This window comes from Pteropus vampyrus, unplaced genomic scaffold (genome assembly GCF_000151845.1).
Source record: "Pteropus vampyrus isolate Shadow unplaced genomic scaffold, Pvam_2.0 Scaffold287, whole genome shotgun sequence".
In the NCBI taxonomy this organism is placed as follows: Eukaryota; Metazoa; Chordata; class Mammalia; order Chiroptera; family Pteropodidae; genus Pteropus; species Pteropus vampyrus.
Genome location: NW_011889068.1, coordinates 739,751 through 765,528, shown reverse-complemented (window position 1 = coordinate 765,528; position 25,778 = coordinate 739,751). Strand labels below are relative to the sequence as shown.

At 33.9% G+C, this 25,778-nt stretch overlaps 1 protein-coding gene across 2 annotated transcripts in view; it reads left to right on the top strand.

Moving 5' to 3' along the window:
• The window catches only part of RNF19A (ring finger protein 19A, RBR E3 ubiquitin protein ligase), a 62,281-nt gene that overhangs the window by 10,273 nt on the left and 26,230 nt on the right, over positions 1–25,778 (top strand). The window contains exons 2-3 of one of the 2 annotated variants that reach the window (XM_011376182.2): positions 21,178–21,356; positions 25,002–25,766. In XM_011376182.2, coding sequence (XP_011374484.1) covers positions 25,096–25,766 — 671 coding nt within the window. In that variant the 5' untranslated portion in view covers positions 21,178–21,356; positions 25,002–25,095. The remainder of the gene's footprint in view (positions 1–21,177; positions 21,357–25,001; positions 25,767–25,778) is intronic. The other variant, XM_011376181.2, reaches the window with a different exon arrangement.

The following is a 25,778-nucleotide window of genomic DNA, read 5'->3' as shown; positions in this document are numbered from 1 at the left end:
TAGAAAAATTTAGCACCTTTTGTTAAGTACTTTTCGTTTATATTTTTTGTAGCTGTTAATAAAACCTGAACAATTATTTTGTTTATTGGTAACATTTCTTGGAAGCTAAGCCATTATCCTTAAAAGTATTAGATATTCTTGTCCCATTGATGTTACCTAGTATTTTATTTTTAAAAAATCATGTACTAGAGATATACTATTTGTTAATTTGTTTTTAGAAGTCCTGTTTGGGAGCGTTTTCTTATGTGAAAGCCTCAGTAGGACAAAACTAATGCGTTCTTTTGACCCTCAAATAAGTTTGTGCATTGAATTATGAAGCAAAAGCCTGCTAAAAATCACCCTAGTTTGTTTAAGCCCGAAAGAAACTTCAAAACTCAGTCAGAGCCAAAAGGTGGACTTGGCCTCTTAAAATTATGTACACTTAACAATCTTCAACTTTTGTCCTTCTCTAGAGACCCCTATAAATAGCTCTGCTGTAATGTGAATAGCAGGCAGGCTGCCAGTTGAAGAAACAATCTTGTAGAGGTGAGCTGTAAGGAAGGGAGCAAACTAGTTAGAGGGAAGGAGCAAAAAACCAGGAAGAGCAATTGGGAATATGATAGTATTAGGCTTCCAGATAAATATTATATAGCACAATAATCTAAATTATTCTTACGCATTATTACAAATGAAATATATGAAATGTACGGTAGTAGTGTTGGAGATAATATAACTCTATGATGGCAGGGACCATTCTCTTTGTTCAGTCTTAAGGTTTCAGCACTTAGCATAAAGCCTGACAATAATAGGTTTTGAGTAAGTGCTACTGAATAAAGTATGTATAATGTAAAGTATCTATTTATTGTGTGGGAGGGTAATTTTGATAAATTTATTGGGATGACATTGGTTAAAAAATTATATAGGGTTCAGGTGTAAAATTCTGTATCATCTGTATATAGCATTGTGTTGACCACCCAAAGCCAAATCTCCCGTCAACATATATTGACCCCCTTTACTCTTGTCTACTTCTCCCCTACTCTGCTTTCCCTCTGGCAGCCACCAGACCATTGTCTGCATCTATGAGTTTATTTTCTGTTTCGTTCGTTTGTTGCTTTTAATTTTATATCCCACATATGAACGAAATCATATGGTTCTTGACTTTTTTCAGTCTGACTGATTTTGCTTAGCATGATATTCTCAAGATCCATCCATGTTGTCTCAAATGGCAGTATTTCAACTTTTCTTATGGCTAAGTAGTATTCCATTGTATATATGTATCACATCTTCTTTATTCAATCATCTATCCTCTATTGAAGGACACTTAGGTTGTTTCCATGTCTTGGCCACTGTGAATAATGCTGCAATGAACACAGGGGTACATATATCTTTATGAATAAATCTTTTGAAATTTTTTTCAGTTAGATACCCAGGAGGTTGATTACTGGGTTATATGGTGACTCTTCTAATTTTTCGAGGCACCTACATACTGTTTTCCATAGTGGTTGTACCATTTTATATTCCCACCAGCAGTGTATGATGGTTCCTTTATCTCCACAACCTAACACTTGTTCCTTGTATACTAGCCATTCTAACAGATGTGAGGTGGTATGTCTCATTGTGGTTTTGAGTTGCATTTCCTTAATAGCTAGTGAAGTTGAGCATCTTTTCATATATCTGTTGGCCATTTGTATGTCTCCTTGAGATAAGTGTCTATTCAGGTCCTCTGCCTATTTTTTATTTGGATCATTTGTTTATTTGTTGTTGAGTTGTATGAGTTATGTATATATTTTGGAAATTAACCCCTTATCGGAAGTGTTGTTTGCACATGTATTCTCTCATTTGGTATGGTGCCTTTTTGTCTTATTGTTCGTTTTTTTAGTTTGATACACCCCTACTCATTTATTTTTGCTTTTACTTCCCTTGCCTTTGAGGCCAATTTCACAAAATCCTCTCTAAGACCAAGGTCCCTAAGTTTAGAACCTTCTGTTTTCTTCTATGTATTTTATTGTTTCAGGTCTTATATTCAGGCCCTTGATCCATTTTGAGTTAATTTTGGTGTATGGTGACAAATAGCAGTCTAGTTTCAGTCTTTTGCATGTGGCTTTCAAATTTTCCCAGCACCATTTATTGAAGAGGCTTTCTTTTCTCCATTGTATGTTTTTGGCTCCATTGTTGAAAATTATTTGCCCATATATATGTGGGTTTATTTCTGGGCTCTCAGTTATGTTTCATTGCTCTGTGTGTCTGTTTTTGTTTCAGTACCATACTGTTTTGATTATTATTGCTTTGTAGTATAATTTGAAGTCAGGGAGTGTGATACCTCTGGCTTTGTTCTTTTTTCTCAGGATTGCTTTGGCTATTTGGAGACTTTTGTGGTTCCACACAAATTGATGATTTTTTGTTCTACTTCTTTTAAAAAAATGCCTTTAGGATTTTGATGTGTATTGAATTAAATCTGTATTTTGCTTTGGGTAATATGGCCATTTTAACTATATCGATTCTTCTAATCCATGAACACAGAATATTTTTCCATTTCTGTGTCTTAAATTTCTTTGAATAATATTTTAATAGTTTTCAGTGTAGATTCTTCACATCTTTGTTTAGTCTTAGGTATTTTATTCTTTTTTTTTTTGTTGAAATTGCAAAAGGAATTGTTTTTTCATTTCTTTCTGAAATTTCATTGTTAGTATGTAGGAATGCAGTGGATTTTTGTACATTGGTTTTGTACTCTGCAACTTTACTGTATGGTTGTTTCTAATAGGTTTTTCTTGGCAGAATCTTTTTTTTTAATAAATTTATTTATTTAAATTAGTTTCACGTATACAGTACATTGGTTAGACATCTATATAGTTCATAAAACGATCCCCCAATTGCTCCCTCCCTCCCCTGGCCCTCCACTTAGCCATCATATTAATGCTAACTGCATTCCCTGTGCTGAGCTCCCCATCCTCATTTGGCGGAGTCTTTAGAGTTTTTTATATAAAGAATCATGTCTGCAAAAAAGCAACAGTTTTACTTCTTCATTCCCAATTTGAATGTCTTTTATTTCTTTCTCTTGCCTGATTGTTCTGGCTAGGGCTTTCAGTACTGTGTTGAATAACAGTGGTAAGAGTGGGCATCCTTATCTTGTTCCTGAGCTTGGAGGAAAAGCTTTCAGTTTTTCACCATTGAATATGATATTAGCTGAGGGCTTGTCACATATGGCCTTTATTATGTCTAGGTGCTTTTCTTCTATACCCATTGAGTATTTTAATCATAAGTGGATGTTGTAACTTGTCAAATGCTTTTTCTGCTTGTTTTGATATGATCATTTTTATCCTTTATTTTCTTAATGTGTATCACATTGATTGGTTTGCACATGTTGAACCATCCTGAGCCCCTGGAATCAACCCCACTTGATCATGATGTATTAGCTTTTTAATGTATTGTGTTCGATTTGCTAGTGTTTTATTTAGGATTTTTGCATCTGTGTTCATCAGAGATATTGGTCTGTAGTTTGCGAGTGTGTGTGTTATTCTTGCCAGGCTTTGGTATCAGGGTAACTTTGGCCTCATAAAATGAGTTAGGAAGTATTGCCTCTTCTTCAGTATTTTTGGAGTTTGAGAAGGATATGTATTAAGTCTTCTTTGACTGTTTGGTAGAATTCACTACAGAAGCCATCTAGTCCTGGACTTTTACTTTTTGGGATGTTTTTGGTGATAGTTTCAATTTCCTGTAAGGTATCTATTTCATAACTTTATCTACGTCAGGGCTATCTAATAGTATAATGAGTCATCAATGTAATTTATGATTTTCTGTTAGCCACATTAAAAAGTAAAAAGAAACAAGTGAAATTAATTTTCATAATATATTTAACCCAATATAATAAAAATATTGTTTCATCATGTATTAATGAGTGACTTTACATTTTTTTATTCATACTAAGTCTTAAATCCAGTATATGTTTATACTGGACAGCATAGCTCTAGGGGCATTTTGTATGAAATGTTTCCCCCCCCACACACACACAGAAATTCTTCTTTGTCTTTTTGATACTTTTTCTAACTGATTGACATGTGTTTTGAGACCAAATACAGAAGCACATATGTCATTTAACTGGAATTACTGAGTTGAACTGAAAGTCAGGATATCTGACTTCTCTCTGTTTTACAACTCCCCTAAAATGATTGCCTCACTCTCTCCCTGTATGTAAAGTGAGAGAGAATGTGCTTTCATGTATTTATATTGGAGTAGTATAAATTATGTCTTTGAAACACTCGACTACTCAGACAAGACTGTTGCAAATTTTTTTCATTATTAGGAAGTTGTCATAGCAAATCTCAGTATAAAAACAAAAGGAATAAGTCCCCATGAGACTAATGCATATGGAGGTCCTGTTACCTCCTGCATTGGAATCATTTACAATGTATAAATCAATACAAGATGCTCTTGTAACATACATAATTAGGAAAAGTGACTAGATCTGTTTGAGCACCAGATTTTAAACCTCTGATTTATTTAAGTATCGCCTGAACTAATCTGTCCTTCAGTTTTTGTTTGTGCGAATAACTGGTGCTTCTTATATAGGCATGTGAAATAAGATCTTTTGGAAAGGGGAGGTGGGACTGATAAGTGCATGTAAGTGGGAAAGTAAATAATTTAAAAAAGCCTATCATCACAGGTTGCGTTGATGTGTAGTACAATGATTAATTATTTTACCCAAACCAGCATGGCAGTGGTTACTTGGGTAAGCAGTTGTGTATAGCCAAATATAGCCAAATTATATACATAGTCAAATCAAATAGATATAGCCCTACCTTTTAATTAAAAAAAGAAAAACTTTTTATTATGGATGAACATCCTTTGACTTTTTGCATAAACAAAACCCACTTTGCTAATGCCCTTAGCAGAAATTTCTGGAATCATGTTGTAGGTTGAATGGTGGCCATTCGATATGTTCACATCCTAATCTCCGGAACCTGTGAATGATATCTTATTTGGAAAAAGAGTGCGTATATAATTAAGTTAAGGATTTTGAGATGAAATCATCCTGGATTATCCAGGTGGGTCCAGAATCCAATGACAAAATGTCCTCATTAGGGGAAAGCAGAGGGGGAAATTATAGGCAAAAGAGAAGACACATGGAAGAAGAAGAGGCATTGTGACCACAGAGGCAGAGATTGAAGTGATGTGGCCACAAGCCAAGGAATGCTTGTAGTCACCAGAAGCTGGAAGTGGCAAAGAACAGATTCTCCCTTGCAGCTCCCAAAGGAAGCATGGCCCTGTTCGATTTTGGACTTTCAGTCTCCAGAACTGTGAGAAAATAAATTTCTGTTTTAGGCCACCTACTTTGTGGTAATTTGTTACAGCAGCCACAGGAAATTTACAGTCAAAAGTCTTTAGTAAATAAACCAAAGATCTATGCTTACCTTTATTTTATACCCTGCATTGTGACTGTCAGAGAGTAGATAGTCCTTCATTTAGAATTCTAATCCTTTCTTAGAAATATCAGAGGAAGTATCTTAATACCTGTAAGTTTCAACACACCTAAGAAATCGGTTATATCTTGTATGGTACATTGTTATTCTTTGTCGTGTCATTCCTTTACTCCTCCCAGTTTGCCCCTTCTTTGCTCTTGACTTCTTAAGACATAGTTTACATTTAGGGGAGGGGATGAGTAAAATACCGATGGGAATAGACTAACAGGTTTTGTCTTCTAGAGGTGTAATTCCTAAAAGGTCCCGCTTCTACCTTTTCTATGTCCTTTACTGAATACTTCTCTTCTCCCCAACATCTTAATGTTGGAATGCCACAGGGCTCAGTCCTTACTGTTCTATATTTACTCCTTTGGTGATTTCATCCGTGTTCATGATTTTACACACCATCTGTATCATGACTCCAAATTTTTATCTCTAGGTCAGACTTTTCCCCCTAACTCTTGGCTTGTCGAACAGGTATTTGGATTTCCCACCTAAGGTATAAGAAGCATCTCAAACTTAAATGTCTGAAAATGAACTCCAGTTCTTAGCTTCTTCATAAAACTTGTTCTTTACTCAGCTTTCTCCATTTCAGTGAATAGCAGTTTCAGCCTTCTGGTTAATCAGGACAAAATTCTCTTGGAATCCATCAGGAAATCTTATCAGTTCTACCTTCAAAACATGTATCAAAACATATATTTTTCACCTCCACTGATAAACTCATCCTCATCTCTCTCCTACATTATTGCTGTAGCCTTTAAATTGTTTTCCATGTTTCTGCCCATGCCCACTTCTTTCCATTAATTCTTAACACCACAATTATTCCTTTAAATTACTGTTTCTAAAAAATAAATAAATAAAAAATAAAAGCTGATTGGTCTGCCCACTCCATGAAATAAATAAATAATAAATAAATAAATAAATAGAATTACTCAGTTTTTAAACTTTCTCTGTTTAGAGGGCCCAGAAGTTTCCCTATATCACTTAGAATAAAAGTCAAAGCCCTTACAATGGCTTATAAAGCCCCACACAATCTGGCCCCTTTATATTGACCTGTCTCATTATTTTTTTCCTTGCTCATTTCCCTCTGGCCACATCTGGCCTCCAGGCTATTCCTTGATTATTCCAGGCACATTCCTGCCTTAGGACCTTTGCAGTGGCTACTCTCTCTGCCTGGGGTGCTCTTTCTTCAGATTTCCACATGGCTCACTCCTTTACTACTTTTAAGTTTTTGTTTAAGTGTCTTTTCTGTAAGTTCTGATCACTTTTAAAAATTGTAATCAATACCAGACATACACACATTCCTGATCTCCTTTGCTTAACGTTTTTTTCCACATTCTAGCAAAGAATCATAGTGAAATATTTGGACGACGTATTCATAAATTTGTCAACTTTTATATAAAAGTATGAAACCATTTCTAGTAGTTTATTATAATTACTGACATAGAATGATTTGTGGAGATAAGATAGGATTTGGGCCTTGAAAGAAAAGTAGGACTTTAGATAAGCAGAGAAGATGGAAAAGAGTATTCCAGGCAAAGACAAAGGCATAGGAGAGGTCATGGAGGTGAAACTGTATTTTGTTGATATATTTAATAAATAGATCATTTGGCTAGACTGTGGTTTTTATGTAGGAGACAGGTGAGAGAGACTAAGGTTAGATTGTGGAAGGGTTTCAGTGCCATGCAAAGTTTGAAATTTATTGCTGGGAAGCAAATGGAGATTTGTAAGCAGATCTTACTTAATAAAAAGATTAATGCAATTCAGAAACCAAATGATTAACAATGCACTATACAGATTATGTATTATAATCTCTAGACTACTGTTGTTCAATATGGAACTTTCTGCAGTGATGGAACCGTTCTAGATCTGTACTGTCCAGTATGGTAGCCAGTAACCACATACAACTGTAGAGCATTTGAAATATGACTAATCAACTGAGAAACTTAAAAGTTTTTTAAATTTTATTTAAATGTAAGTAGACTCATGTGTCTAATAATGATATATTGGACTGAGTAGCCCTAGACTACAATTTTCTCACTTATAAAATGTACAGGTTAAATTGGAGTATTAGCGTCACTAAAAGGATAGGTTCCACAGTCAAATAAAGCTGGTGCAGCATTCTGAGAGAAAATGGGTATTCAGGCAGATGCACCTGTGCATGACCAGTATTTGAGAAATAGTTCCAGGTTTGTAGCCTTTTCACTTTTTGTATCTCTATGACTTACTTAAGAGACCACTCTGTCTCCACAGCTGATTTTAAAAATTGGTCTTTAGGTCGGTGCTTCCCAGGAGTATGTAGTTAAATATCTAATGAATCTAATTTAATAGTATGTTTTAGGATTATAGTTAAACCTATTTTGTTTCTTTTGAATCCTTAATGAGAAAATCATAACAATGGTCAACCTTTATGATTGTCTGCCTGTTTTGTAATTCTTACCTGTTTTGTTTTCTTTAGAAAATACTTCCTTGTTTTCGTCCCTTATAATATTAATAAATATTTCAGTTCGTATTTCAGTTTTGATCTTATTTTGGGGGGACATGTTTAAAGAAAGGCTATCTGAATGTCATGTATCCAAAGGAAAATAGGCACATTTTGCTTATTGTGCCTCTTGTTTCCCAAGAGATATTGTTCTTTCTGAGACTTACTTTATAATTTGAAGAAAAATTTTAAAATAGCTTCTAGGACTTCTACCAAACAGCTGCTCTTCCAGCCTGTACTCTACCTCTTTGTGTACATATATCATAAAATTACACACACACACACACACACACACACACACACACACACACACACACACACACACACACACACACACACACACACACACAATGATTTACATAGGGGAAGATGTCTCTTCCCCTACCCCTCATGTTCTTTAGGAGAAAGAGGCAAATGAACTTCCAAAATCAGAGAGGCAAGATGTTGCTATTATCAGTAATTTTTATTTAAAAAAAAAACTTCCAGAAGAAGTGGTTAGGACAGAATTAACCCAAACACTTAATACATACTAATAATTGTCTAAATAATAGAATTATTCAGATTAATGATTTAGCTTGTAAGATTCAGTTTGCAAAGATTATACTCGTTCTTCTGGATTTACCAAGACAGAGTACACTAACATTTTAAATAATTTAGAGACATTTTTAAAAGAACATTTTATCTCAGAACATTTTAATTATCCACTTTTAACCCCAGAGTATGCTTTGTATTAAAACTATCTATGTATTTTAGAACTAAGGAACTTCAGACATAATCTAGTACAGTCACTTTCACTTTCAAATAAGGAAATTGAAATTCAAAAAAGTAGATTTGGCTAAGATATCAGACTAAGTTAGTATTTCTTTTCTGTTGATCTGTAGCAATGAGTAGTTTAACCAGTTCAAAAAATTTTTGACTGCTAGATCTTTTTTAAAACTAAAACTTTTTATGTCTCTGGAAACTTCATCCTACCTGGCGTTTTGCATTATGCTTTCCCTGCTATTTCCCTATTGATATATTGTTTGCTCTGCTGAGCAAAATGGGCCTGGAATGAACTAGTCAAAATGTTTTAAATCTTTTTTTTTTATTGAAAAATAGAATGAATGACGCTTTTTCTTTCTGCAGCAGCTTGCTTTTTGTAATAGATTGAGTAAGGAATATTACTTCTAGTGAGTATTATTTAAACCACAAAGTACCATACCGTTCTACCTCCCAATCAAAAATAGGCTTAAATAGGTAAGTGTGGCAAGTGTGTGTCTGTGAAGCTGTTTAAGAACTATCTCTTTTAGGAGGCTTTGTAGCATATGGGAATAGTTTATTGTGAACTGTTAGTTTCTGGTTTGGGTAGATGCAGAAAATATCTTAAAGATAGAGCTCAAGGTAGTATCTTTGAGTCTTGGTAAGCATTCACTTTCCAAAAAGCTTGCTGGAAACTGGTACTTGCTTATGCTAATGATCTGCTAAATTATTCCTGCCTCCCCTTTTGTAAGTTGTTAAGTTGAAGTTATTTATCCCATTTTTAATATTTGAAAGAGCACTTGATGTATATTTGTAGCTATATAAACGTAAAGCCAGAAACATTAGTTACATTTACCTTGGAGAAATTTATGTACTATAATGATGTATTCCAAACTTTCAAGTAGCTAGCTATTCTGATTACAGTAGAAAAGCCATTTCAGAGCCAACTATTTGTTTCATTTTTTTTTCTAACCTTAAGTGTGATAGTCCTTCCAACAGTTTTATTCAATAAGTGGTTTAGTTACATTTGTGCCATCTACTCATATTTATAATAGTTATAGCCAATATTTGTTGAATGATTAATATGTGCCATATCCTATGCTGGATTCTTTATGTGTGTTATTTTACTTAATTCTAACAATAATCCTGTGGACTGTAGATATTATTATTATTTCTAGTTTACAGTTGAAGAAACTATCTTAGTAATTTAACCCAATGTCATACAGCTAGCTAATAAGTGTCAGAGAATGAACTTAAATCTAAACTTTGTGACTGCAAAGTCCATGCTTTACTCTCTGAATAAAATACATGCTATCATTACCCCATATTTGTATAGTAGTTAAAAACAATTTTCCCCCAACCTACTCTAAATTATCTCATATTATCTCTCCCAGTAAGGTGGATTCAATAACTGTGTGCGAAACAGACAATTCCAAAATCTCATGGTGGAACACAATAAAAGGCTATTTCTCTCTCACACAAAGAAACATGTGGGTGACTCAGGTATCCAGATTCCTTCCATCTGTGACTCAGCTGTCTCCTAAGGCCCGCTTGGAGTTAACCACTAGAATTACTACATTCAGCCAGCCAATGAGGGAAGAGAAAGAACTCAAAGGATGTTCGAAGTGATGATTTAGGGACTAGTTTTGAAAGGACCATAAATCATTGTACTCACATTGGCTGGGACTGGGCTCATGGCTGTATCTAGCTGCAAGTGGAATAGAAAATTATTCTATTTATTTACTAGAAATTATTCTAGTTCTCCTATGTGCTCAGGAGGAAAATGAAACAAGTGAAGATATAACAAATTCTCTCACAATTGCGTTTTCTCTGTTTTAAAGATTATACAGAGATGTTATTACTGAACTAAAGCCACAGAACCATTTGGTATAGTGATCCATAGAACTCAGACTTCCTTAGGTCTGCATATAATATGCTCATGTTTCTGAGGAGATTTTCAAATAATTGAAAGACATATAGATTTCTAGTGCCACTGCTGATTTCATTGAGCATCAAATATTTTACCTTTTTGTGTCATATTTTAAATAGAGATATTATTATTGACAGGAGAAATGCAAAGCTTAAAAGAACATTTTCAGTGATAATTGCCATTTTAAGTGAAGATGATATTATAATAGCACTATAATATCTTTATATACATATTTATAATCAACTATTCTTTGAATATAAGTTATTGATTAACCTTAATTTGTGTATTTTTCAGATTTTAATTTTTTATATTAACTTCAGGTATACATTGGTTAGACATTTATATGGTTATGAAATGATCACTCCGATTATGCTATCACCCATCTGGCTCTACACACTGCCATTACAACAATATTAACTATATATTCCCTATGCTATACTCTATGTCCCTATGACTGACTATTTTATAACTACTAATTTGTACTTCTCCATCCCTTCACTTTTTTCTCCCAGCCCTCTAACCCCCTCCCTTCTGGTAGTCACCAGATGGTTCTCTATATCTGTGAGCCTGTTTTCATTTAGTCTGTTCCTTTTGTTCCTTAGATTCTGCATTCAAGTGAAATCATGTGGTATTTATCTTTCTCTGTCTGACTTATTTCACTCAGCATAATCACGTCTAGGTCCATCCATGTTGTTGCAAATAATAGGACTTCATTTTTTATGGCTGAGTTATAGTCCATTGTATATATGAACCACAACTTCTTTATCCAGTTATCTATTGATGGGCATTTAGGTTGCTTCCATATCTTGGCTATTGAGAATAGTGCTGCTGTGAACATAAAGGTGCATAGATCTTTATGAATTAGTGTTTCGTGGTTTTTTGGTTAAATACCCAGCAGTGCAGTTGCTGGATCAAAAGGTAGCTCCATTTTTAATTTTTTGAGGAGCCTCCAGACTCTTTTCCACAGTGGCTGTACCATTTTGCAATCCCACCAACAGTGTTGAAGGTTCCCTTTTCTCCATATCCTCGCCAACACTTGTTTTCTGATTTATTGATGATAGCCATTCTGACAAGTGTGAGGTGATACCTTATTTTGGTTTTATTTTACATTTTTCTGATAATTAGTGATATTGAGCATCTTTTTATATGTCTGTTGGCCATCTGTATTTCCTCTTTGGAGAAATACCTATTCAGGTCTTCTGCTCATTTTTTATTGTTGTTGAGTTCTTTATAAATTTTAAGCATCAAATATTTTACCTTTTTGTTTCATTATGTTTTAAATAGAAGTATTATTTATCCCTATTATTAACCCCTGTTAACCCCTATCAGATGTATCATACAAGAATATCTTCTCCCATGCAGTAGATTTTCTTTTCGTTTTGTCGATGATTTCCTTTGCTGTACAAAACTTTTTAGTTTGATGTAGTCCCATTTGTTTATTTTTTCTTTTGTTTCCCTAAGACAGAGTTCTTAGTATTGTTCTCAATTGCCTAAATTTGGGTACACAATGTTTGTTGAATAAATACATAAATAAATAACTCCCAAAACACAATTAAAGATAAATCATCCCTGAAAACAAAAGCAACATGGAGAACAATAAAAAACAACAAAAAACAATAAAAAACAACAATAAAAATACAACAATAAAAATACAAAAAAAAACAATAAAAAACAACAGCTTTAAAATGGAAAGAAAATAAAAATAGGAGAAAAAAAGATAATACAAGATATATGAAAACTTCCCTAATCTAAAAAAAAACAAAAAAAACCCTTGAATTTTCTGATTGAAAATGACAAGCTAAGTACCTGGCAGAATTAGTTTTTAAGGTCATAAATATAGATATTTCCTGTGAAATTTTGAACTACAGTGATCAAAAGAAAATCTTACAAGCTTTCAGAAAGAAAGAAAATGATACTCACCAAAGAAAATCACACTTCCAACATATTTCTCAGAAAATCCACTATAAATATGACCTTTCTGGGGAAATTATTCAAGGATATAGTCTTGTCAACATGAAAGTTAAATCAGAACAATGTCCTCAAGATAGAAGAAAGCAAAATACAAGAAATCCAGTGAGAGATGCAACAAAAATATAATCTATGAAATAATTATCCCAAACTTTCCACTAGGAACTGGGTGCTATCTGATAAATCAAATAACAAAATTAGGCCTGCCCAGGAGCTTTCTGTCATAACACAAAGTGGCATATACAAGATGGGCCTGGGCGGGTCCAGGAGGCCCATATAAACTACCTATGGATCAGATCCCACAGGACCTGTCCCTGCTACTTTGCTGCCATTACTGTGACCCACACCCATAGCCTCATGCAGAATCCTTATGTCCACGAAATGAACATAATGAAGAGGAAATGAAATGAAGAAGAAAAAACCACAACATGCCAGCACCAGCCCAAAGTGGTCCAAATAACATTAAGGAGACAGATTCCCTTATAAAACCAGCCCAAAGTGGACAGCCACTCAGGAAAGGCCCTGAAAGACAGTGGTGAGGGGAGATCCCCCCAAATGCAGAACTTCAGGCGATATATCTGGTGGTCTATGTTGTAAAAGGAAAAATGGCCTGTGACATGGACCTTCAGCAGTTCATGGGCAGTGGCTAACAGATTGGCCAGATGCTCAGAGACTTGGAAAGAAGCCAGATAGCCAGCAGAAGGAATACCCAGCAGATGGCATCCATTCCCTGCAGAAGACGTGCCCATAACCTTCTGTGGGTGTCAGTCAGCCTCTTCCCCAGATGCCCCAACACTTGTTCACTAGGTCTGGTACAAAGTGGCCATGGAAGCAAGATGGACACCCTTGTGTGGCCTTTCCTTCATTGATGCTGCTCTGCCTACAGCCACTGCTAAATTCCCAGCCTGCCAAAGGCAGATGCAATGATGGCACCACTTCCTAGGGAAAACACCCGGCCCACTCGAGGTGATTACACTCAGCATTTCTGCCATGGAGAGGGCAGCAGTTTGTCTTCACAAGGACACATATTTGTAATATGAATTTGCCTGCCTTGACCATAATATTTTTGGAGGCTGCCATAATCAGGATACCAAAACTAAAAAAACAAGGACATGTTTTTAAAAAGAAATAGAAAGAGGGAAGGAAAGAGCGATAAGGAAGGAGGAAGGGAGGGAGGGAAAGAAGGAAGGGAAGGAAGATCACCTTACAAACAAATGCAAAATTTCTAAATAAAATGTTAGTAAATAGAATCTAGCATTCTATTAAAAGAATAATATAACCAAGTGGAGCTTATTTCAAGAATATAAGGGACTTCCAATCAAGATGGCTGAGTAGGTAAATGCTGTGCTCACCTCCTACCACAACCACATCAGAATTACAACTAAATTATAGATTAACCATCATTGATAATTTTGTTTTTTAAACACGTGATGGATTACTGTGGGCCATCTACATACCTCATGTTTATTCTTACATTATGAATCTGAGACATTTGTTTCTGAATTACAGTTATTTTTTAACCTTCCCCAAATTTAACTCTTCTGGAAAGTACTGCAACTTAAAATCTTAATATAGTAGAAATATGTACTAGAAGTATGAGCTAATAATTGATACAGATATGAGTATTGTATTAATGTAAATTAGGGAGAGCAGAAAAGATTTACAGAAACTGATGTTAACTTTTACTGGCAAATTAAAATCCAGCATCTCAGCAGTAGCAACCTTTTGTTATACCTCAGACTCTTTGGAGAAGCTGTTGAAAACTACAGATTCTAGCGCTAGAACATATGTACTCACAATTTAGTTATAGTTTTCGAGATTTCTGAAATCTACCCATGCATTAACTGTTACTTTTAAGCATTTCTATGCTTCTCCAAACATTTATTGTTATGCCTTTTATATTTTTAGTTTAACAGACTGTATAAAGAGATGTTTAATAAGTCAGAGGTTTTATAAGGGAATCTGTCTCCTTAATGTTATTTGGACCACAAGAATTATACCCAGCGCCTGCATTGCTGCTATAGCTGAATTTGGCAGCTATTTTGGAGAATAGATTTATTAGAAGAAAATACGGTGTTTCCAAATTGAGGTTGGCAAGATGAATGACATAACCTAAAAATAATTTAAAATGTTTAACTTTTTTGAGCAATAGCAAACTTCATTATAATGAACTTTAGTGATTTATCTCTCAGAGGAAGTCATATATGAAAATCAAAAAAGTTTAATGCCTCAAACTTCTCTTAATGAGATGGGTCAGATTTATAAAAGCTCTATTTACTTTGGGCCATAATTAGTTTGCGTATGGATACATCACTTCTAGTTATGGTCTGACCAAAGGATATGATAATTCATTCTGTTTTGGTAGTTAAATGCTACATTAAATCATACCTAGCCATATTTAAATTTGATAGATGGTGGTTTGCAACTCCATGTATAGGAGATGCTATGGAAAGATAGATACTTTCTTTTCTCATGGCCCTAGGAACCTTTACTTAACCTCAAATTTTGAGATTTTTCCCCCACTTTTTATTTACTGGTTACTAGTTCCTAAGGTTATACACAATAAGCTAAATGAATGTTCTCTATACTAGATCATTTAGTCAGGTAACTAGTGATTTCTTTTGATACAACTTAAATTGTTTGCTATTTATGGGTTATAAAACCATTGTCACTATGAAAATAGAGTGCTATCACAGTATAGCTTTTTTAAAAAAATGCTTAAAAAAAACAGATTTCAGTCTTTTTTTGTTTAGATTATGGGTCTACTATATATGCCAAATATATAATCAAGGTTTTTTCTTTCAAAATTATGCTTATGAAAAAAAAGGTAATCATGTTATTATAATTTAGGTCCTTTCAAAGTCATTTGTATTACTGTTTGGAGAAGACATGGTCTGAAATGTCTTTGTTTGGTGCTTGTTTTAGATGCAGTAGAATGAAAGTTCCGGGGGTCTTGTCTGTTTTGTTCACTATTGTATGTCTGCCATTTAGAAGAGTATCTGGCACATGATAGGCCTTGAACATATTTATTGAAAGAATAAATGAATTAATGTTTATACAAGTTACTTAACAAATTTAGTTATTCTTAGAAGCTGTTACAGTTGCAAGTATTGGATAATGCAAGAAAACCTTTTAAAGATAATTTTTTTAAAAAAGCAGTATAGTAATTATTTCTATGTGGAGGTAACAAATGCATACTTAAGCTTAGGCTAAAATTTCCTATGATAGCATCATATACAGATTAAAGAATACTGTATCTCAGCCTAGGTGAAGATATCTTTTGGAAACCTGCCAAGTATTCACCCCCCCCTCAAAAAAAAAATTATATGGTTTTCCTCTTGAGGAAAAGTCCATGCAACACAGAGCAGCTAGAAATTCAGCAGAAAGCCTAGAGTCTTACTGGCTTGAGGTGTTGGGAGATGGAGTTTGAGAATGCTAGAATGGCTGGAAATTGAGTGAATAAATCCCAGAAAAGGGGGGATTATAGTAGGATAGCCCTAAAATCTATGCATAAACTCCCCTCAAATACCTAGATAACTTCTGAACTGCGCATGGGAGATTTCAGGGAGCTCAATGGGAAAACAACAGCTGTGAGGCAGAAAAGGCCAACTAGAAATTTCAACTGTTACCTTCTGCTACAGAGAATGTGGTGTTTGGTTCCCACCAAGTTAACAGGGATTGGTAAACATTTGTGATCATCACAGATCTATTCTAATAAAGCATAAAACCAAAACTCTACAAGTTCAACTTGATTGGCCAGTGATTTAGCTGCCAGGTCTAATAAAAATCCTCACTCTTCAGGAGAAGATAAGAGGCTCTTAAAATCTCTACAACATATCATCCACAACATCTAGTTTATAATAGGCAATTACTAGACATGTGAAGAAGCAGGAAAATGTGACTTGATGTCAAGACCATTCTCCCCCATAATGGTAGCAGACCCTAAAAATAGCAGACTTTAAAGCAACTATAATATTTTCAGACTTAAAGGGTCTGGTCACAATGAATGAACAGATAGGTATTCTCAGTGGAGAAATAGAAGCTATAAAAAAGAATAATTAGACATTCTTGAACTGAAAAGTATAATATCTGAAATGAAAATTTCCCCGAATGACTTGAACATCAGATTGGAGATGGCAGAAGAAAAAGTTGATGAACTTGAAGATAGATCAGTGAAAATTTGCCAATCTAATGGAGGGCACACAAAAATGAACAGAGCCTCAGTGTCCAATGGAAAAGTATTGAACTGTCTAACATAAATAACAGAGGATAGATGGGAAAGACAGATGGGTAAAAAATATTTAAGAAAGTAATCACTAAATATTTACCTATTTGGTTTAAGTCAACTTTAACTCTTAAGAAGGTCAGTGAACCCCAAGCAGGATAAATACAAGGAAAACTGCATCTAGGTACATCCCAATCAAATTGCTGAATATCAAAAATAGAAAATGTGAATGCAGCCGAAGGGAAAATAAAGATACAGAGAAATTAAAATATTAGTAATGACTTATCAGAAATGATGGATGCCAGAAGACAATAAAATGATGTATTTAAAGTCCTGAAAGGATAAAACTGTCAACCTGGAATTCTATATTTAACACAGAATCTATAGAAAATGAAGGTGCTAGTAAATATTGTTGCATGCTGCTCTTTTTACATGCATGTTTTAGAGGTGCTGGACATCTAGGTGTCAGACATCAAAAAAAATTTTTAATTAGAAGCTGTGGGTGCACTTTGCTCTTATTTTTAGTATTTTGACCATCAACACAAAACTATTGGAGCTTCTCTATAATTTAACCTTTTTAAGAAATAATAGAAGAAACCTAATTTTAGCTGAATAACAGAGGCAAGAACAAATATTCAAGATATAATGGGATTTTCCTCTCAAGAAGTAATTTCTTTATTGTCTATAAAATTTTTGTCCAGCCTTCTTCCTTCCCAGAATACCTTCTTAGGACTCTTAAATTATTTAGGTATGTGGGTGGGTATTAGATGGTACTAAAGTATTTATGGTTAGGAGATGTTTATTGGTAGAATATTTTAAATCTAATTCTTGGAGTTGTATTAAGATACTTAACATGTTGTATTCTGTATCACTGGTGGGGTAAAGGTCCTTATCTTTTCAGTTTAAAAAGCCTGATGTAAGAAGGTTGTATTGCTTAATAAGAATCACACAGCAATAGCAAGCCAAAAGCAAAGATGTGAGCAGAATCCTCAGTTCCTCGTTTCTGCTGATATGTGTTCTGCATTATACTTTATTTACTCAGTGTTTATTAGGCATCTGTTATAAGTTTCACACTGTGTTAGGTACTAGGGATGCAAAGCTTGTCTCACATTTCATTTCGGCTAACATTTAGTGTGGCACCAGGTTTCGTTGGATACTTTCAGCACATGTCAGTTTTACTTTATTCTCATAACATCTATTTGAAATGAGTGGTATCATCCATATTTTATAGTGGAGATCACAGACTCAGGAATTTACCTTATTTAGGATTTTATAACCAAAAGCAGCCAACCAGGTCTTCACTCCCAAATTTTCTTTTTTTATACACTGGAAACAATGTGGAGGTAGGTGAGTCTTTGTTCCAGGTAATGGATGACTTGGAGTTAGTGGATGATGAGGATGAATGGAACTACAATCCTACTGATTCAGAGAGTGACTTGACTGACTGATGGGCTCTCTCTGTCTGCACAGAGGCTTGACTGCCACAGCATCTATGGCTATGCTGAAAGGGTGTTGATTTTCCCTTCTTTTTTTCTAAGAAAAAATTTTCAGGAGAATATTCTGCTAGCTTTCATCATTGATCTTAATAAACTGACCTTAAAATTTCAATATAAAAAACTAGTATGGTGCTAAATTAAGTGTATTTTATAATGAGTCAGTACAGTCATTGACACTTTTACTAAATCTTTGGTCCATGAAGCTTTGATACATATAGTAGAAATATCTTTTTTTGGTGTCATTTCTTTTTCTTAATTTCTCACATATTCCTCAAGAAGAAAAAGGTAAGAATCAAGAGATCTTGACTTTAAAGGGATAGAAACACTATGGACTAAAGCAAGTTATGTAAGCAGGTTCAGGTCTTTGTCCTTTTCAGTTCCATCTTAGGTACTACTCTTCAGTTGAAGTATGTAAAAAGTTCAGGAGTTGGGTTCCTTTGCTGTTGATAAAAGTGATTCTCTGACCAGTTCTTCAGGGGGATGAAAGTGTGTAGCAGCAATGTGTGTGGCAGAGAGTAGTGTTTACTTATTGAAGTTGTGCTAGACTGGGAAAAAAGAAAAAAGAGACATTTCTCATAGCTTAATTATCGTGTGATTGGAATTCCTTGTGACATTGGTATTGGAGAAATGCGTCCTTTATGATTTTAGATACTTGGTTGAAAATACATAATTTGGAGTCCCTTGTATTTTACTGTTCTTTTCTGTTTCAGTAACTAAACTCTTCTGTCATCTTTAATTGCAGATGCATACTTTTATTTTTGAGGAGGAATAAGCCAGTAGCCATAACATTATGGAGGACAGTGTCAGTTATCTCTCTCTTTCCACTGCTCTTCTTTGTGTTATCAGTGCATTCATCATAATTTGACAGATCCTTGTGATAGGCAATCAATTTAAAGAGCTTCCAAGCTTGGGAATTAGTAGGAGTTGGTATATTTCAAATTATGTCATTAAGTACGTTTATGGCCTCTCATCATCTTTTCCTACTCTGAGATGATGCAAATTCTATTTGATCATGTAAACATCTAGGTTTTTATATATTGTTTATTCTGTATTTAATCCAGTAAACCTCATATTTGTCTTTGTAGACCTAGTATGAACTAATTGGACTAAAAAAGAAATAGAGCATATATATGCCTAGGAGGTATGACAATGTCATTTTTAAGAAATGATGTTCATAATGTTTGTTTTTGACACCATCTTGGCTCTGTTGTGTTAAATCACAGATATTCAAGTTCTACCTTAAAAACCTTATTTTTAAAAGTTAAAGGTAATCAGGAAAGAAAAACAAAGTGAACAAAGTAAAATTTATTTGAGTTGTAAAAGTATAATTTCATTAGGAAGAGAGAAAGGGGAATGATATTTCAGACCAGGAGAGTGACTTCAGTGAGGCATGGAGTTGACCGCTAGCTAAGATCAGCCCAGGATGATATAAAGATACTATTGTCTTTCATTTTCTGAGATATTTTTTGATATCTTGATAGTGACTGGAGAAGTTGTTTCATGAAGGCAACTGCAGATAGCAGATGGTACTGAGGTTAACATATTAGAAGACCTGAATTTGACCCCCACTCTCTCATTTACTAATCATGTAATATTTACCCTCTCTGAACTTCAGTTTTCTTGTCTGTCAAATAAGGATAATACCCACTCCATAGGGCAGTGAGGTTTATATCAAGACGCAGATAAAAAGCTCTTTTAAAACACTAACATGTAGTGGTATTATTATATACAACATGTTTTTCCCTTCTTTTTCCAACTGGCAACCTAACTATTTGTTTTAAAACTCAAATATTTTTGTTTTAATAGTGTGTGCATTTCTGAGGCAGTGTATAACAATAATACAGATTCATACAGTTGATAGTTTAAAAAGTTGAGTTCAAAAAGAATAGTACTGTATTAAATAATGCAAATAATAGATTATTTTTCACTAGAGAATGAAGTCAACTTTATTCAAAAATAAGTAAAGTTCCGGAATCACTGAACTTTTTTTTTTTTTATTTCACACATTTTGTCATCTTTTCAATTTGGATAATTTCTGTAGTACTCTTTTTTAGTGGTTTAGGATATAGTCTTAGAAATCCAAGTTAGTACTAATTTCTAAATGTTTATGCAAATAAACAGTTTAATTAAAAACTCTTTGTTTTGGGTGACCATATAATCTTAATTTAATATAGAAGTCAAACAATTAGATTTAGTTTTTTTACTAAATATTCATTCTCTGTTTTTCCATATGCAAAGTTAGAATAATGAAAAAATATATGTGGTTAAAACTTGTAAATTATAAATCATTGAGATGAGGGGAAGTAGGGATGGGGTGGTGGGATGAAATATTGATATATCTTCTGACTGCTGTTACATAAGGCCTCTTGTTACTCTTGCTTCAGATGGCTTGCAAAATAGCTTTCTTTTTAAGGTAGATTTTGAATTAGCCTATCATTTCTCATAATGTCTCGAAGACTCCCTCTAAATTTGGTGAAAAGTGACTTAGCTGTTTTCAAGAGATATCATAACAGAGATGGACATTTAATGTATATAAATTTATAATTATTGGTTTTATGATATGTTTCTTCTCCAGACATATCATATTGAGGCTAGAGACCAAGTCTGTCTTGTCCGTGGTGATAACCTCAGGGTTTAGCAAATGCTGAGCTAGATTTCAACTCTGAAATTATGCCAAAGTCCCCTTGATTGAGGCATTCCCAGTACTTTTCAGTCACATCCTTATAGACACCTTCATGGATTATTTCTACAGAAGGATAGTATTAAATTATGTGGATTTTTTTATAAGTCTCTCTTATCAATTCCATAGATTGTTAAGGGGTACCTCACGATAGCCCTGTAGGCTGACAATGGTTATAAACTGAGTTGTTTTTATAATGGAACTTTTATTTTTAATACCTAAGGTAATGAAAAACAAGGAGCCTTGTTTTAGAGGCCAATGGTGAAGCACTGGCAGGATGATGGAGAGCCAGAGGAGAAAGAAGCTGGATATTTATTCTTCGAGCTACTGTTGAGCAGCTCCTCTCCATTAATTGTTCCTTCCCTTCCCCGTTACTCCAAAGGGGTGACAGTGGCTTCCTGAGTAAGTTGCCATCCCTGTTGGTTTCTTAAACCTGCCCATATCTTTGTAAATGCACCCTTTGGTACCTCCTTGCTTTGTTTATAGAATTTTGTATTTAAATGAGAGTGTTTAGCAAACTCTTTAGTATTTGTGGTTCTTAACCAAAGTGTGCAGCTAAATTATTGAGGAACACTTGCAAAATATACAAACTCTGGACCCCATCCTCATTTTGATTGAGCAGTTTAGGGCAGAATATTTTTGTTGCTGTTTTCGAGGTTCAGTCACGGTTTTCTTTTTTAAACTATAAGTAATAGATGCTCATGATTCAGTTTTAAACTATACAGAAGGGAGAAAGTGAGTATTAAAGGTTGTTCTCTCCAAAGTAACCATTGTTAATGGTTTTTTTAACATTTTTTCAGAAATTGTATGTGTATATGTAAGCCTGTGTGGGTATGGTTTTTTCTGCAAATGGCTCCTACTGTACATACTATTTTGCAGTTATTGTTCACTTGGCATTATATAGAGAGATCTTTTCATATTATTACACATAAATTGTGGTTGGTTGATTTATTTTTACCAGTCCCCTGTAGGACCCTTAAGTTATTTCCAGGTTTTGTGTGGGTTGGTTTTTTGTGTGTGGTTTTGTTTTGTTTCCTTCTGTCAGCTAGGCTGCAGTGAATTTCTTTGCACAATATGTTTTTGCACAATTGTGTCCTTATATTTTCTGAAGGATAAATTTTACGTGTAGGATTGCTGGTCAAAAAACATTTCCGTTTTGAAGTTTAATAGATAATGTCAAATTGGTTCCAAAAAATCGTGCTGATTTGCACCTCTCCCAACCATTTACAACTTTTGTCAATCTAATATGCGCAAAAATGGTATCTAGTGTTTGAATTTTCATGTCTTTAGTTGTGATTGTTGTTGAACAGTTTCTTGTCTTCGTAATTTTTGTAATTCTTTTTCTCCAAAGTTCCGTCTTGTATTTTTGCTCATTTTGCTAGTATGTTGGACACTTTTTTCTTATTAATGTGTAAAAGCTGTTAGTTAGGATTTTTTCATCTGTGTTCATGAGAAATATCAGTCTGTAGTTTTCTTTTTTGCGTGTTATCTTTACCAGGTTTTGGTATCAGGGTGATATTGGCCTCATAAAATGAGTTGAGAAGTATTGTCTCCTCTTCGATTTTTTGGAAGAGTTTGAGGAGAATAGTATTAAATCTTCTTTGAATGTTGGGTAAAAGCTGTTTATATAGTGAGGAAATTTGTTCATTGTATACATGTTTTCCTAATTTACATCTATTTTATAGTATTTTTTTTTACCATCGAGGTACATATTTTTTAACACAAATATTAAATTTTTAGTGTTGTTCAAATTTGTTTATTTTCTTTTGAGGCATATTTATGTCTTTGCACAATGTTTTAGAAAGACTTTCTAAGTAGAATGACCATATATTCTAGTTTGCTCCTTTTATCCTAGTTTAAATATTAATAACACCTCCATTCACTCTTATAAGGTTCTCATTTGGATAAAAACGATATGGCAATTAAATTTATAAAAGTGTGTATTTTAAGAGATACCCCAGGTGATACTGATTAAATGCCACTTGTTCTATATTTTAAGCAATAAATTCTTAGGACAAGATTCTTAAGATAGATTCTCTCTGCAGTTCTTTTCTATGATACATATATATATTATCATACATATGATATATACATATATAGAGAACAGAAAGCATTTTGAGATGCAAGAGAAAATAAAAACATAAAGAACATATGCAGAAAATTTTAGTAAAACCTATCATTACACTCTAGTTTCCTCACAATTAAGGGGGAACACTGCAAATAATGGGAAATATAAACTGATGGACATGAATAAAGTTTGCCTGAATGAAATGTTTTTCTAGATTTTGCATTGGGAAATCAATATGACTTTCTCAAGAATACATGTGGATTTCAGCAGCTGGGTTTTTGGGGTTTTTTTGTTTTTTTGTTTTTTTTTTTTTTTGACCTTTAACTGTGATATAATAATCATCCAGAAAAATGCATTAATCGTGAGTTGCAGGTCAATGATTTATCACAAAGTGAACATAGCTTTATAACCACTACACATGTCAAAGTTCCCTTTGTACCTGCCCACAAAAGATAGCTACAGTACTGATTTCTAACATCTCAGATTAGTTCTGCTTGTTTTTGAACTATATTTATATGGAGTTATACAATACACATTCTTTGATGTGAGATTCATTCTTGTTTTGTGTATAGCGGTATTTTGTTCATTTTAATTGCTTCTAGTATATTAGAGTGTGAATATATTCTATTGATGGAAATGTGGGTTGTGTTCAGTATTTTTGCTTATAACTAATGCTGCTATGAATATTGTGTATATCTTTGATGCATCTGTGTATTCATTTCTCTTGTGCACTTATTTCCAGAAGTATAAATGGGTAATAGAGTTATGTAAATGTTCAAAATTGGTGGATACTGTTAGACAGATTTCCAAAGTAGTTGTGCCATTTTATACTTCCACCAGCATTCCACATCTTTTCTAATACTTGGAAATGTCAGTCTGAATTTTAGCAATCCTAGCGGGTGTGTAATGGTCTCTCAATATGCCTTTAATGTGTATTTTCCTGATGACAAATGACGTTGAGCATTTTTCGATATTCTTTTGTGAAGTGCCTGTTAAGTCCCTTGCCTATTTTTCTATTGTACTGCCTGCTTTCTCTTATTGATTTGTAAGTGTTCTTTCCATAGTCTGGATACTGGTCTTTATTAGTTATATGTGGCAAGTGACTTCTCTCACTCCCTTAATATAATCTCTTGATTTTATTGTAGTCCAATTTATCAGTCTTTTCTGGTAAAAAGTTTTTGTATTTTTTTTTGTTTTAGAAATATTTTCATTGAAATAGTCTCTTCTATTGACTTATAGAAGCTTTATGATTTTACTAATCACATTTAGATTTGTGAACCACCTGGAATTGATTTTTATGCATGAGGTGAGCTTAAAAGTCAAGTTCCCTTTCTCAGATGATAACCAGTAAAATACTATGTTGTTTTGCTTTTGAAAAGGCTATTTTTACTGCTTAGCAATGTCACCTTTTACATAAATCAAGTATCTATACATATGTGAGACTTTTTCTTAAGACTGTGTTCTGTTCCTTTGGTCTTTGTATCCATTCTTGTGGTGTACCACACTGTCTTCTTAAGTACTGTAACTTTATAATAAAAGTCATTATATCTGGCAGTATAAGAGCAACCCACCCCCACACACACTTTATTCTTTTTCAAGGTCATGTAAGCTGTATTTAACCCTTTGTATATTTTATTGTCAATTAAAAAAAAAAAAAACACTCGTAAAGGCAGTGGGGAATCATTGAGGTCTGAGTGGTAATGATCAAAAATTTTGTGTATAATTTAAATATTGATAAGGTCAGCTCAAATCTAGAGTCTTTTATTAAGATTAAAGAATGTCCTTGTTATTTTACCATTTGTTTTATATTCTCTCGTAGACTATTCAGTAAATTGACCTTATTTAAAAAAAAAAACTAATGGTTAAGAACATCCTTGTTTGAAGTTTCATAGTGATTTTTTAAGTATTTTAAAAACATGCAGACTAAGAATGTGCAACTAAATGATCTTGGTGTTTTGGTTTTTTGTTTTTTTTTTCAGAACATCTATGATAACAGTCTTCCATAAGTCAAACTTTTTCAAGAATTCTGTGAAGGAACCACGTAGAATTTTCTTACATCATGACTTAATCTGAATGCAAGAACAAGAAATAGGTTTTATCTTTAAGTATAATGAAGGGCTGTGTATGAACACAGACCCCAACTCAATCCTAATGAGCATTTTAGACATGAGTTTACATCGGCAGATGGGTTCAGATCGAGATCTTCAGTCTTCTGCTTCATCTGTGAGCTTGCCTTCAGTCAAAAAGGCACCCAAAAAAAGAAGAATTTCAATAGGCAATCTGTTTCGGAGGAAGAAAGATAAACGTAAATCAAGGGAGCTAAATGGCGGGGTGGATGGAATTGCAAGTATTGAAAGTATACATTCTGAAATGTGTACTGATAAGAACTCCATTTTCTCTACAAATACCTCCTCTGACAATGGATTAACTTCTATCAGCAAACAAATTGGAGACTTTATAGAGTGCCCTTTGTGCCTTTTGCGGCATTCTAAAGACAGATTTCCTGAGATAATGACTTGTCATCATAGATCTTGTGTGGATTGCTTACGACAATATCTAAGGATAGAAATTTCTGAAAGTAGAGTTAATATCAGTTGCCCAGAATGTACTGAACGGTTTAATCCCCATGATATTCGCTTGATACTAAGTGATGATGTTTTGATGGAAAAATATGAAGAATTTATGCTTAGACGGTGGCTCGTTGCAGATCCTGATTGTAGGTGGTGTCCAGCTCCAGACTGTGGGTAAGAAGATTT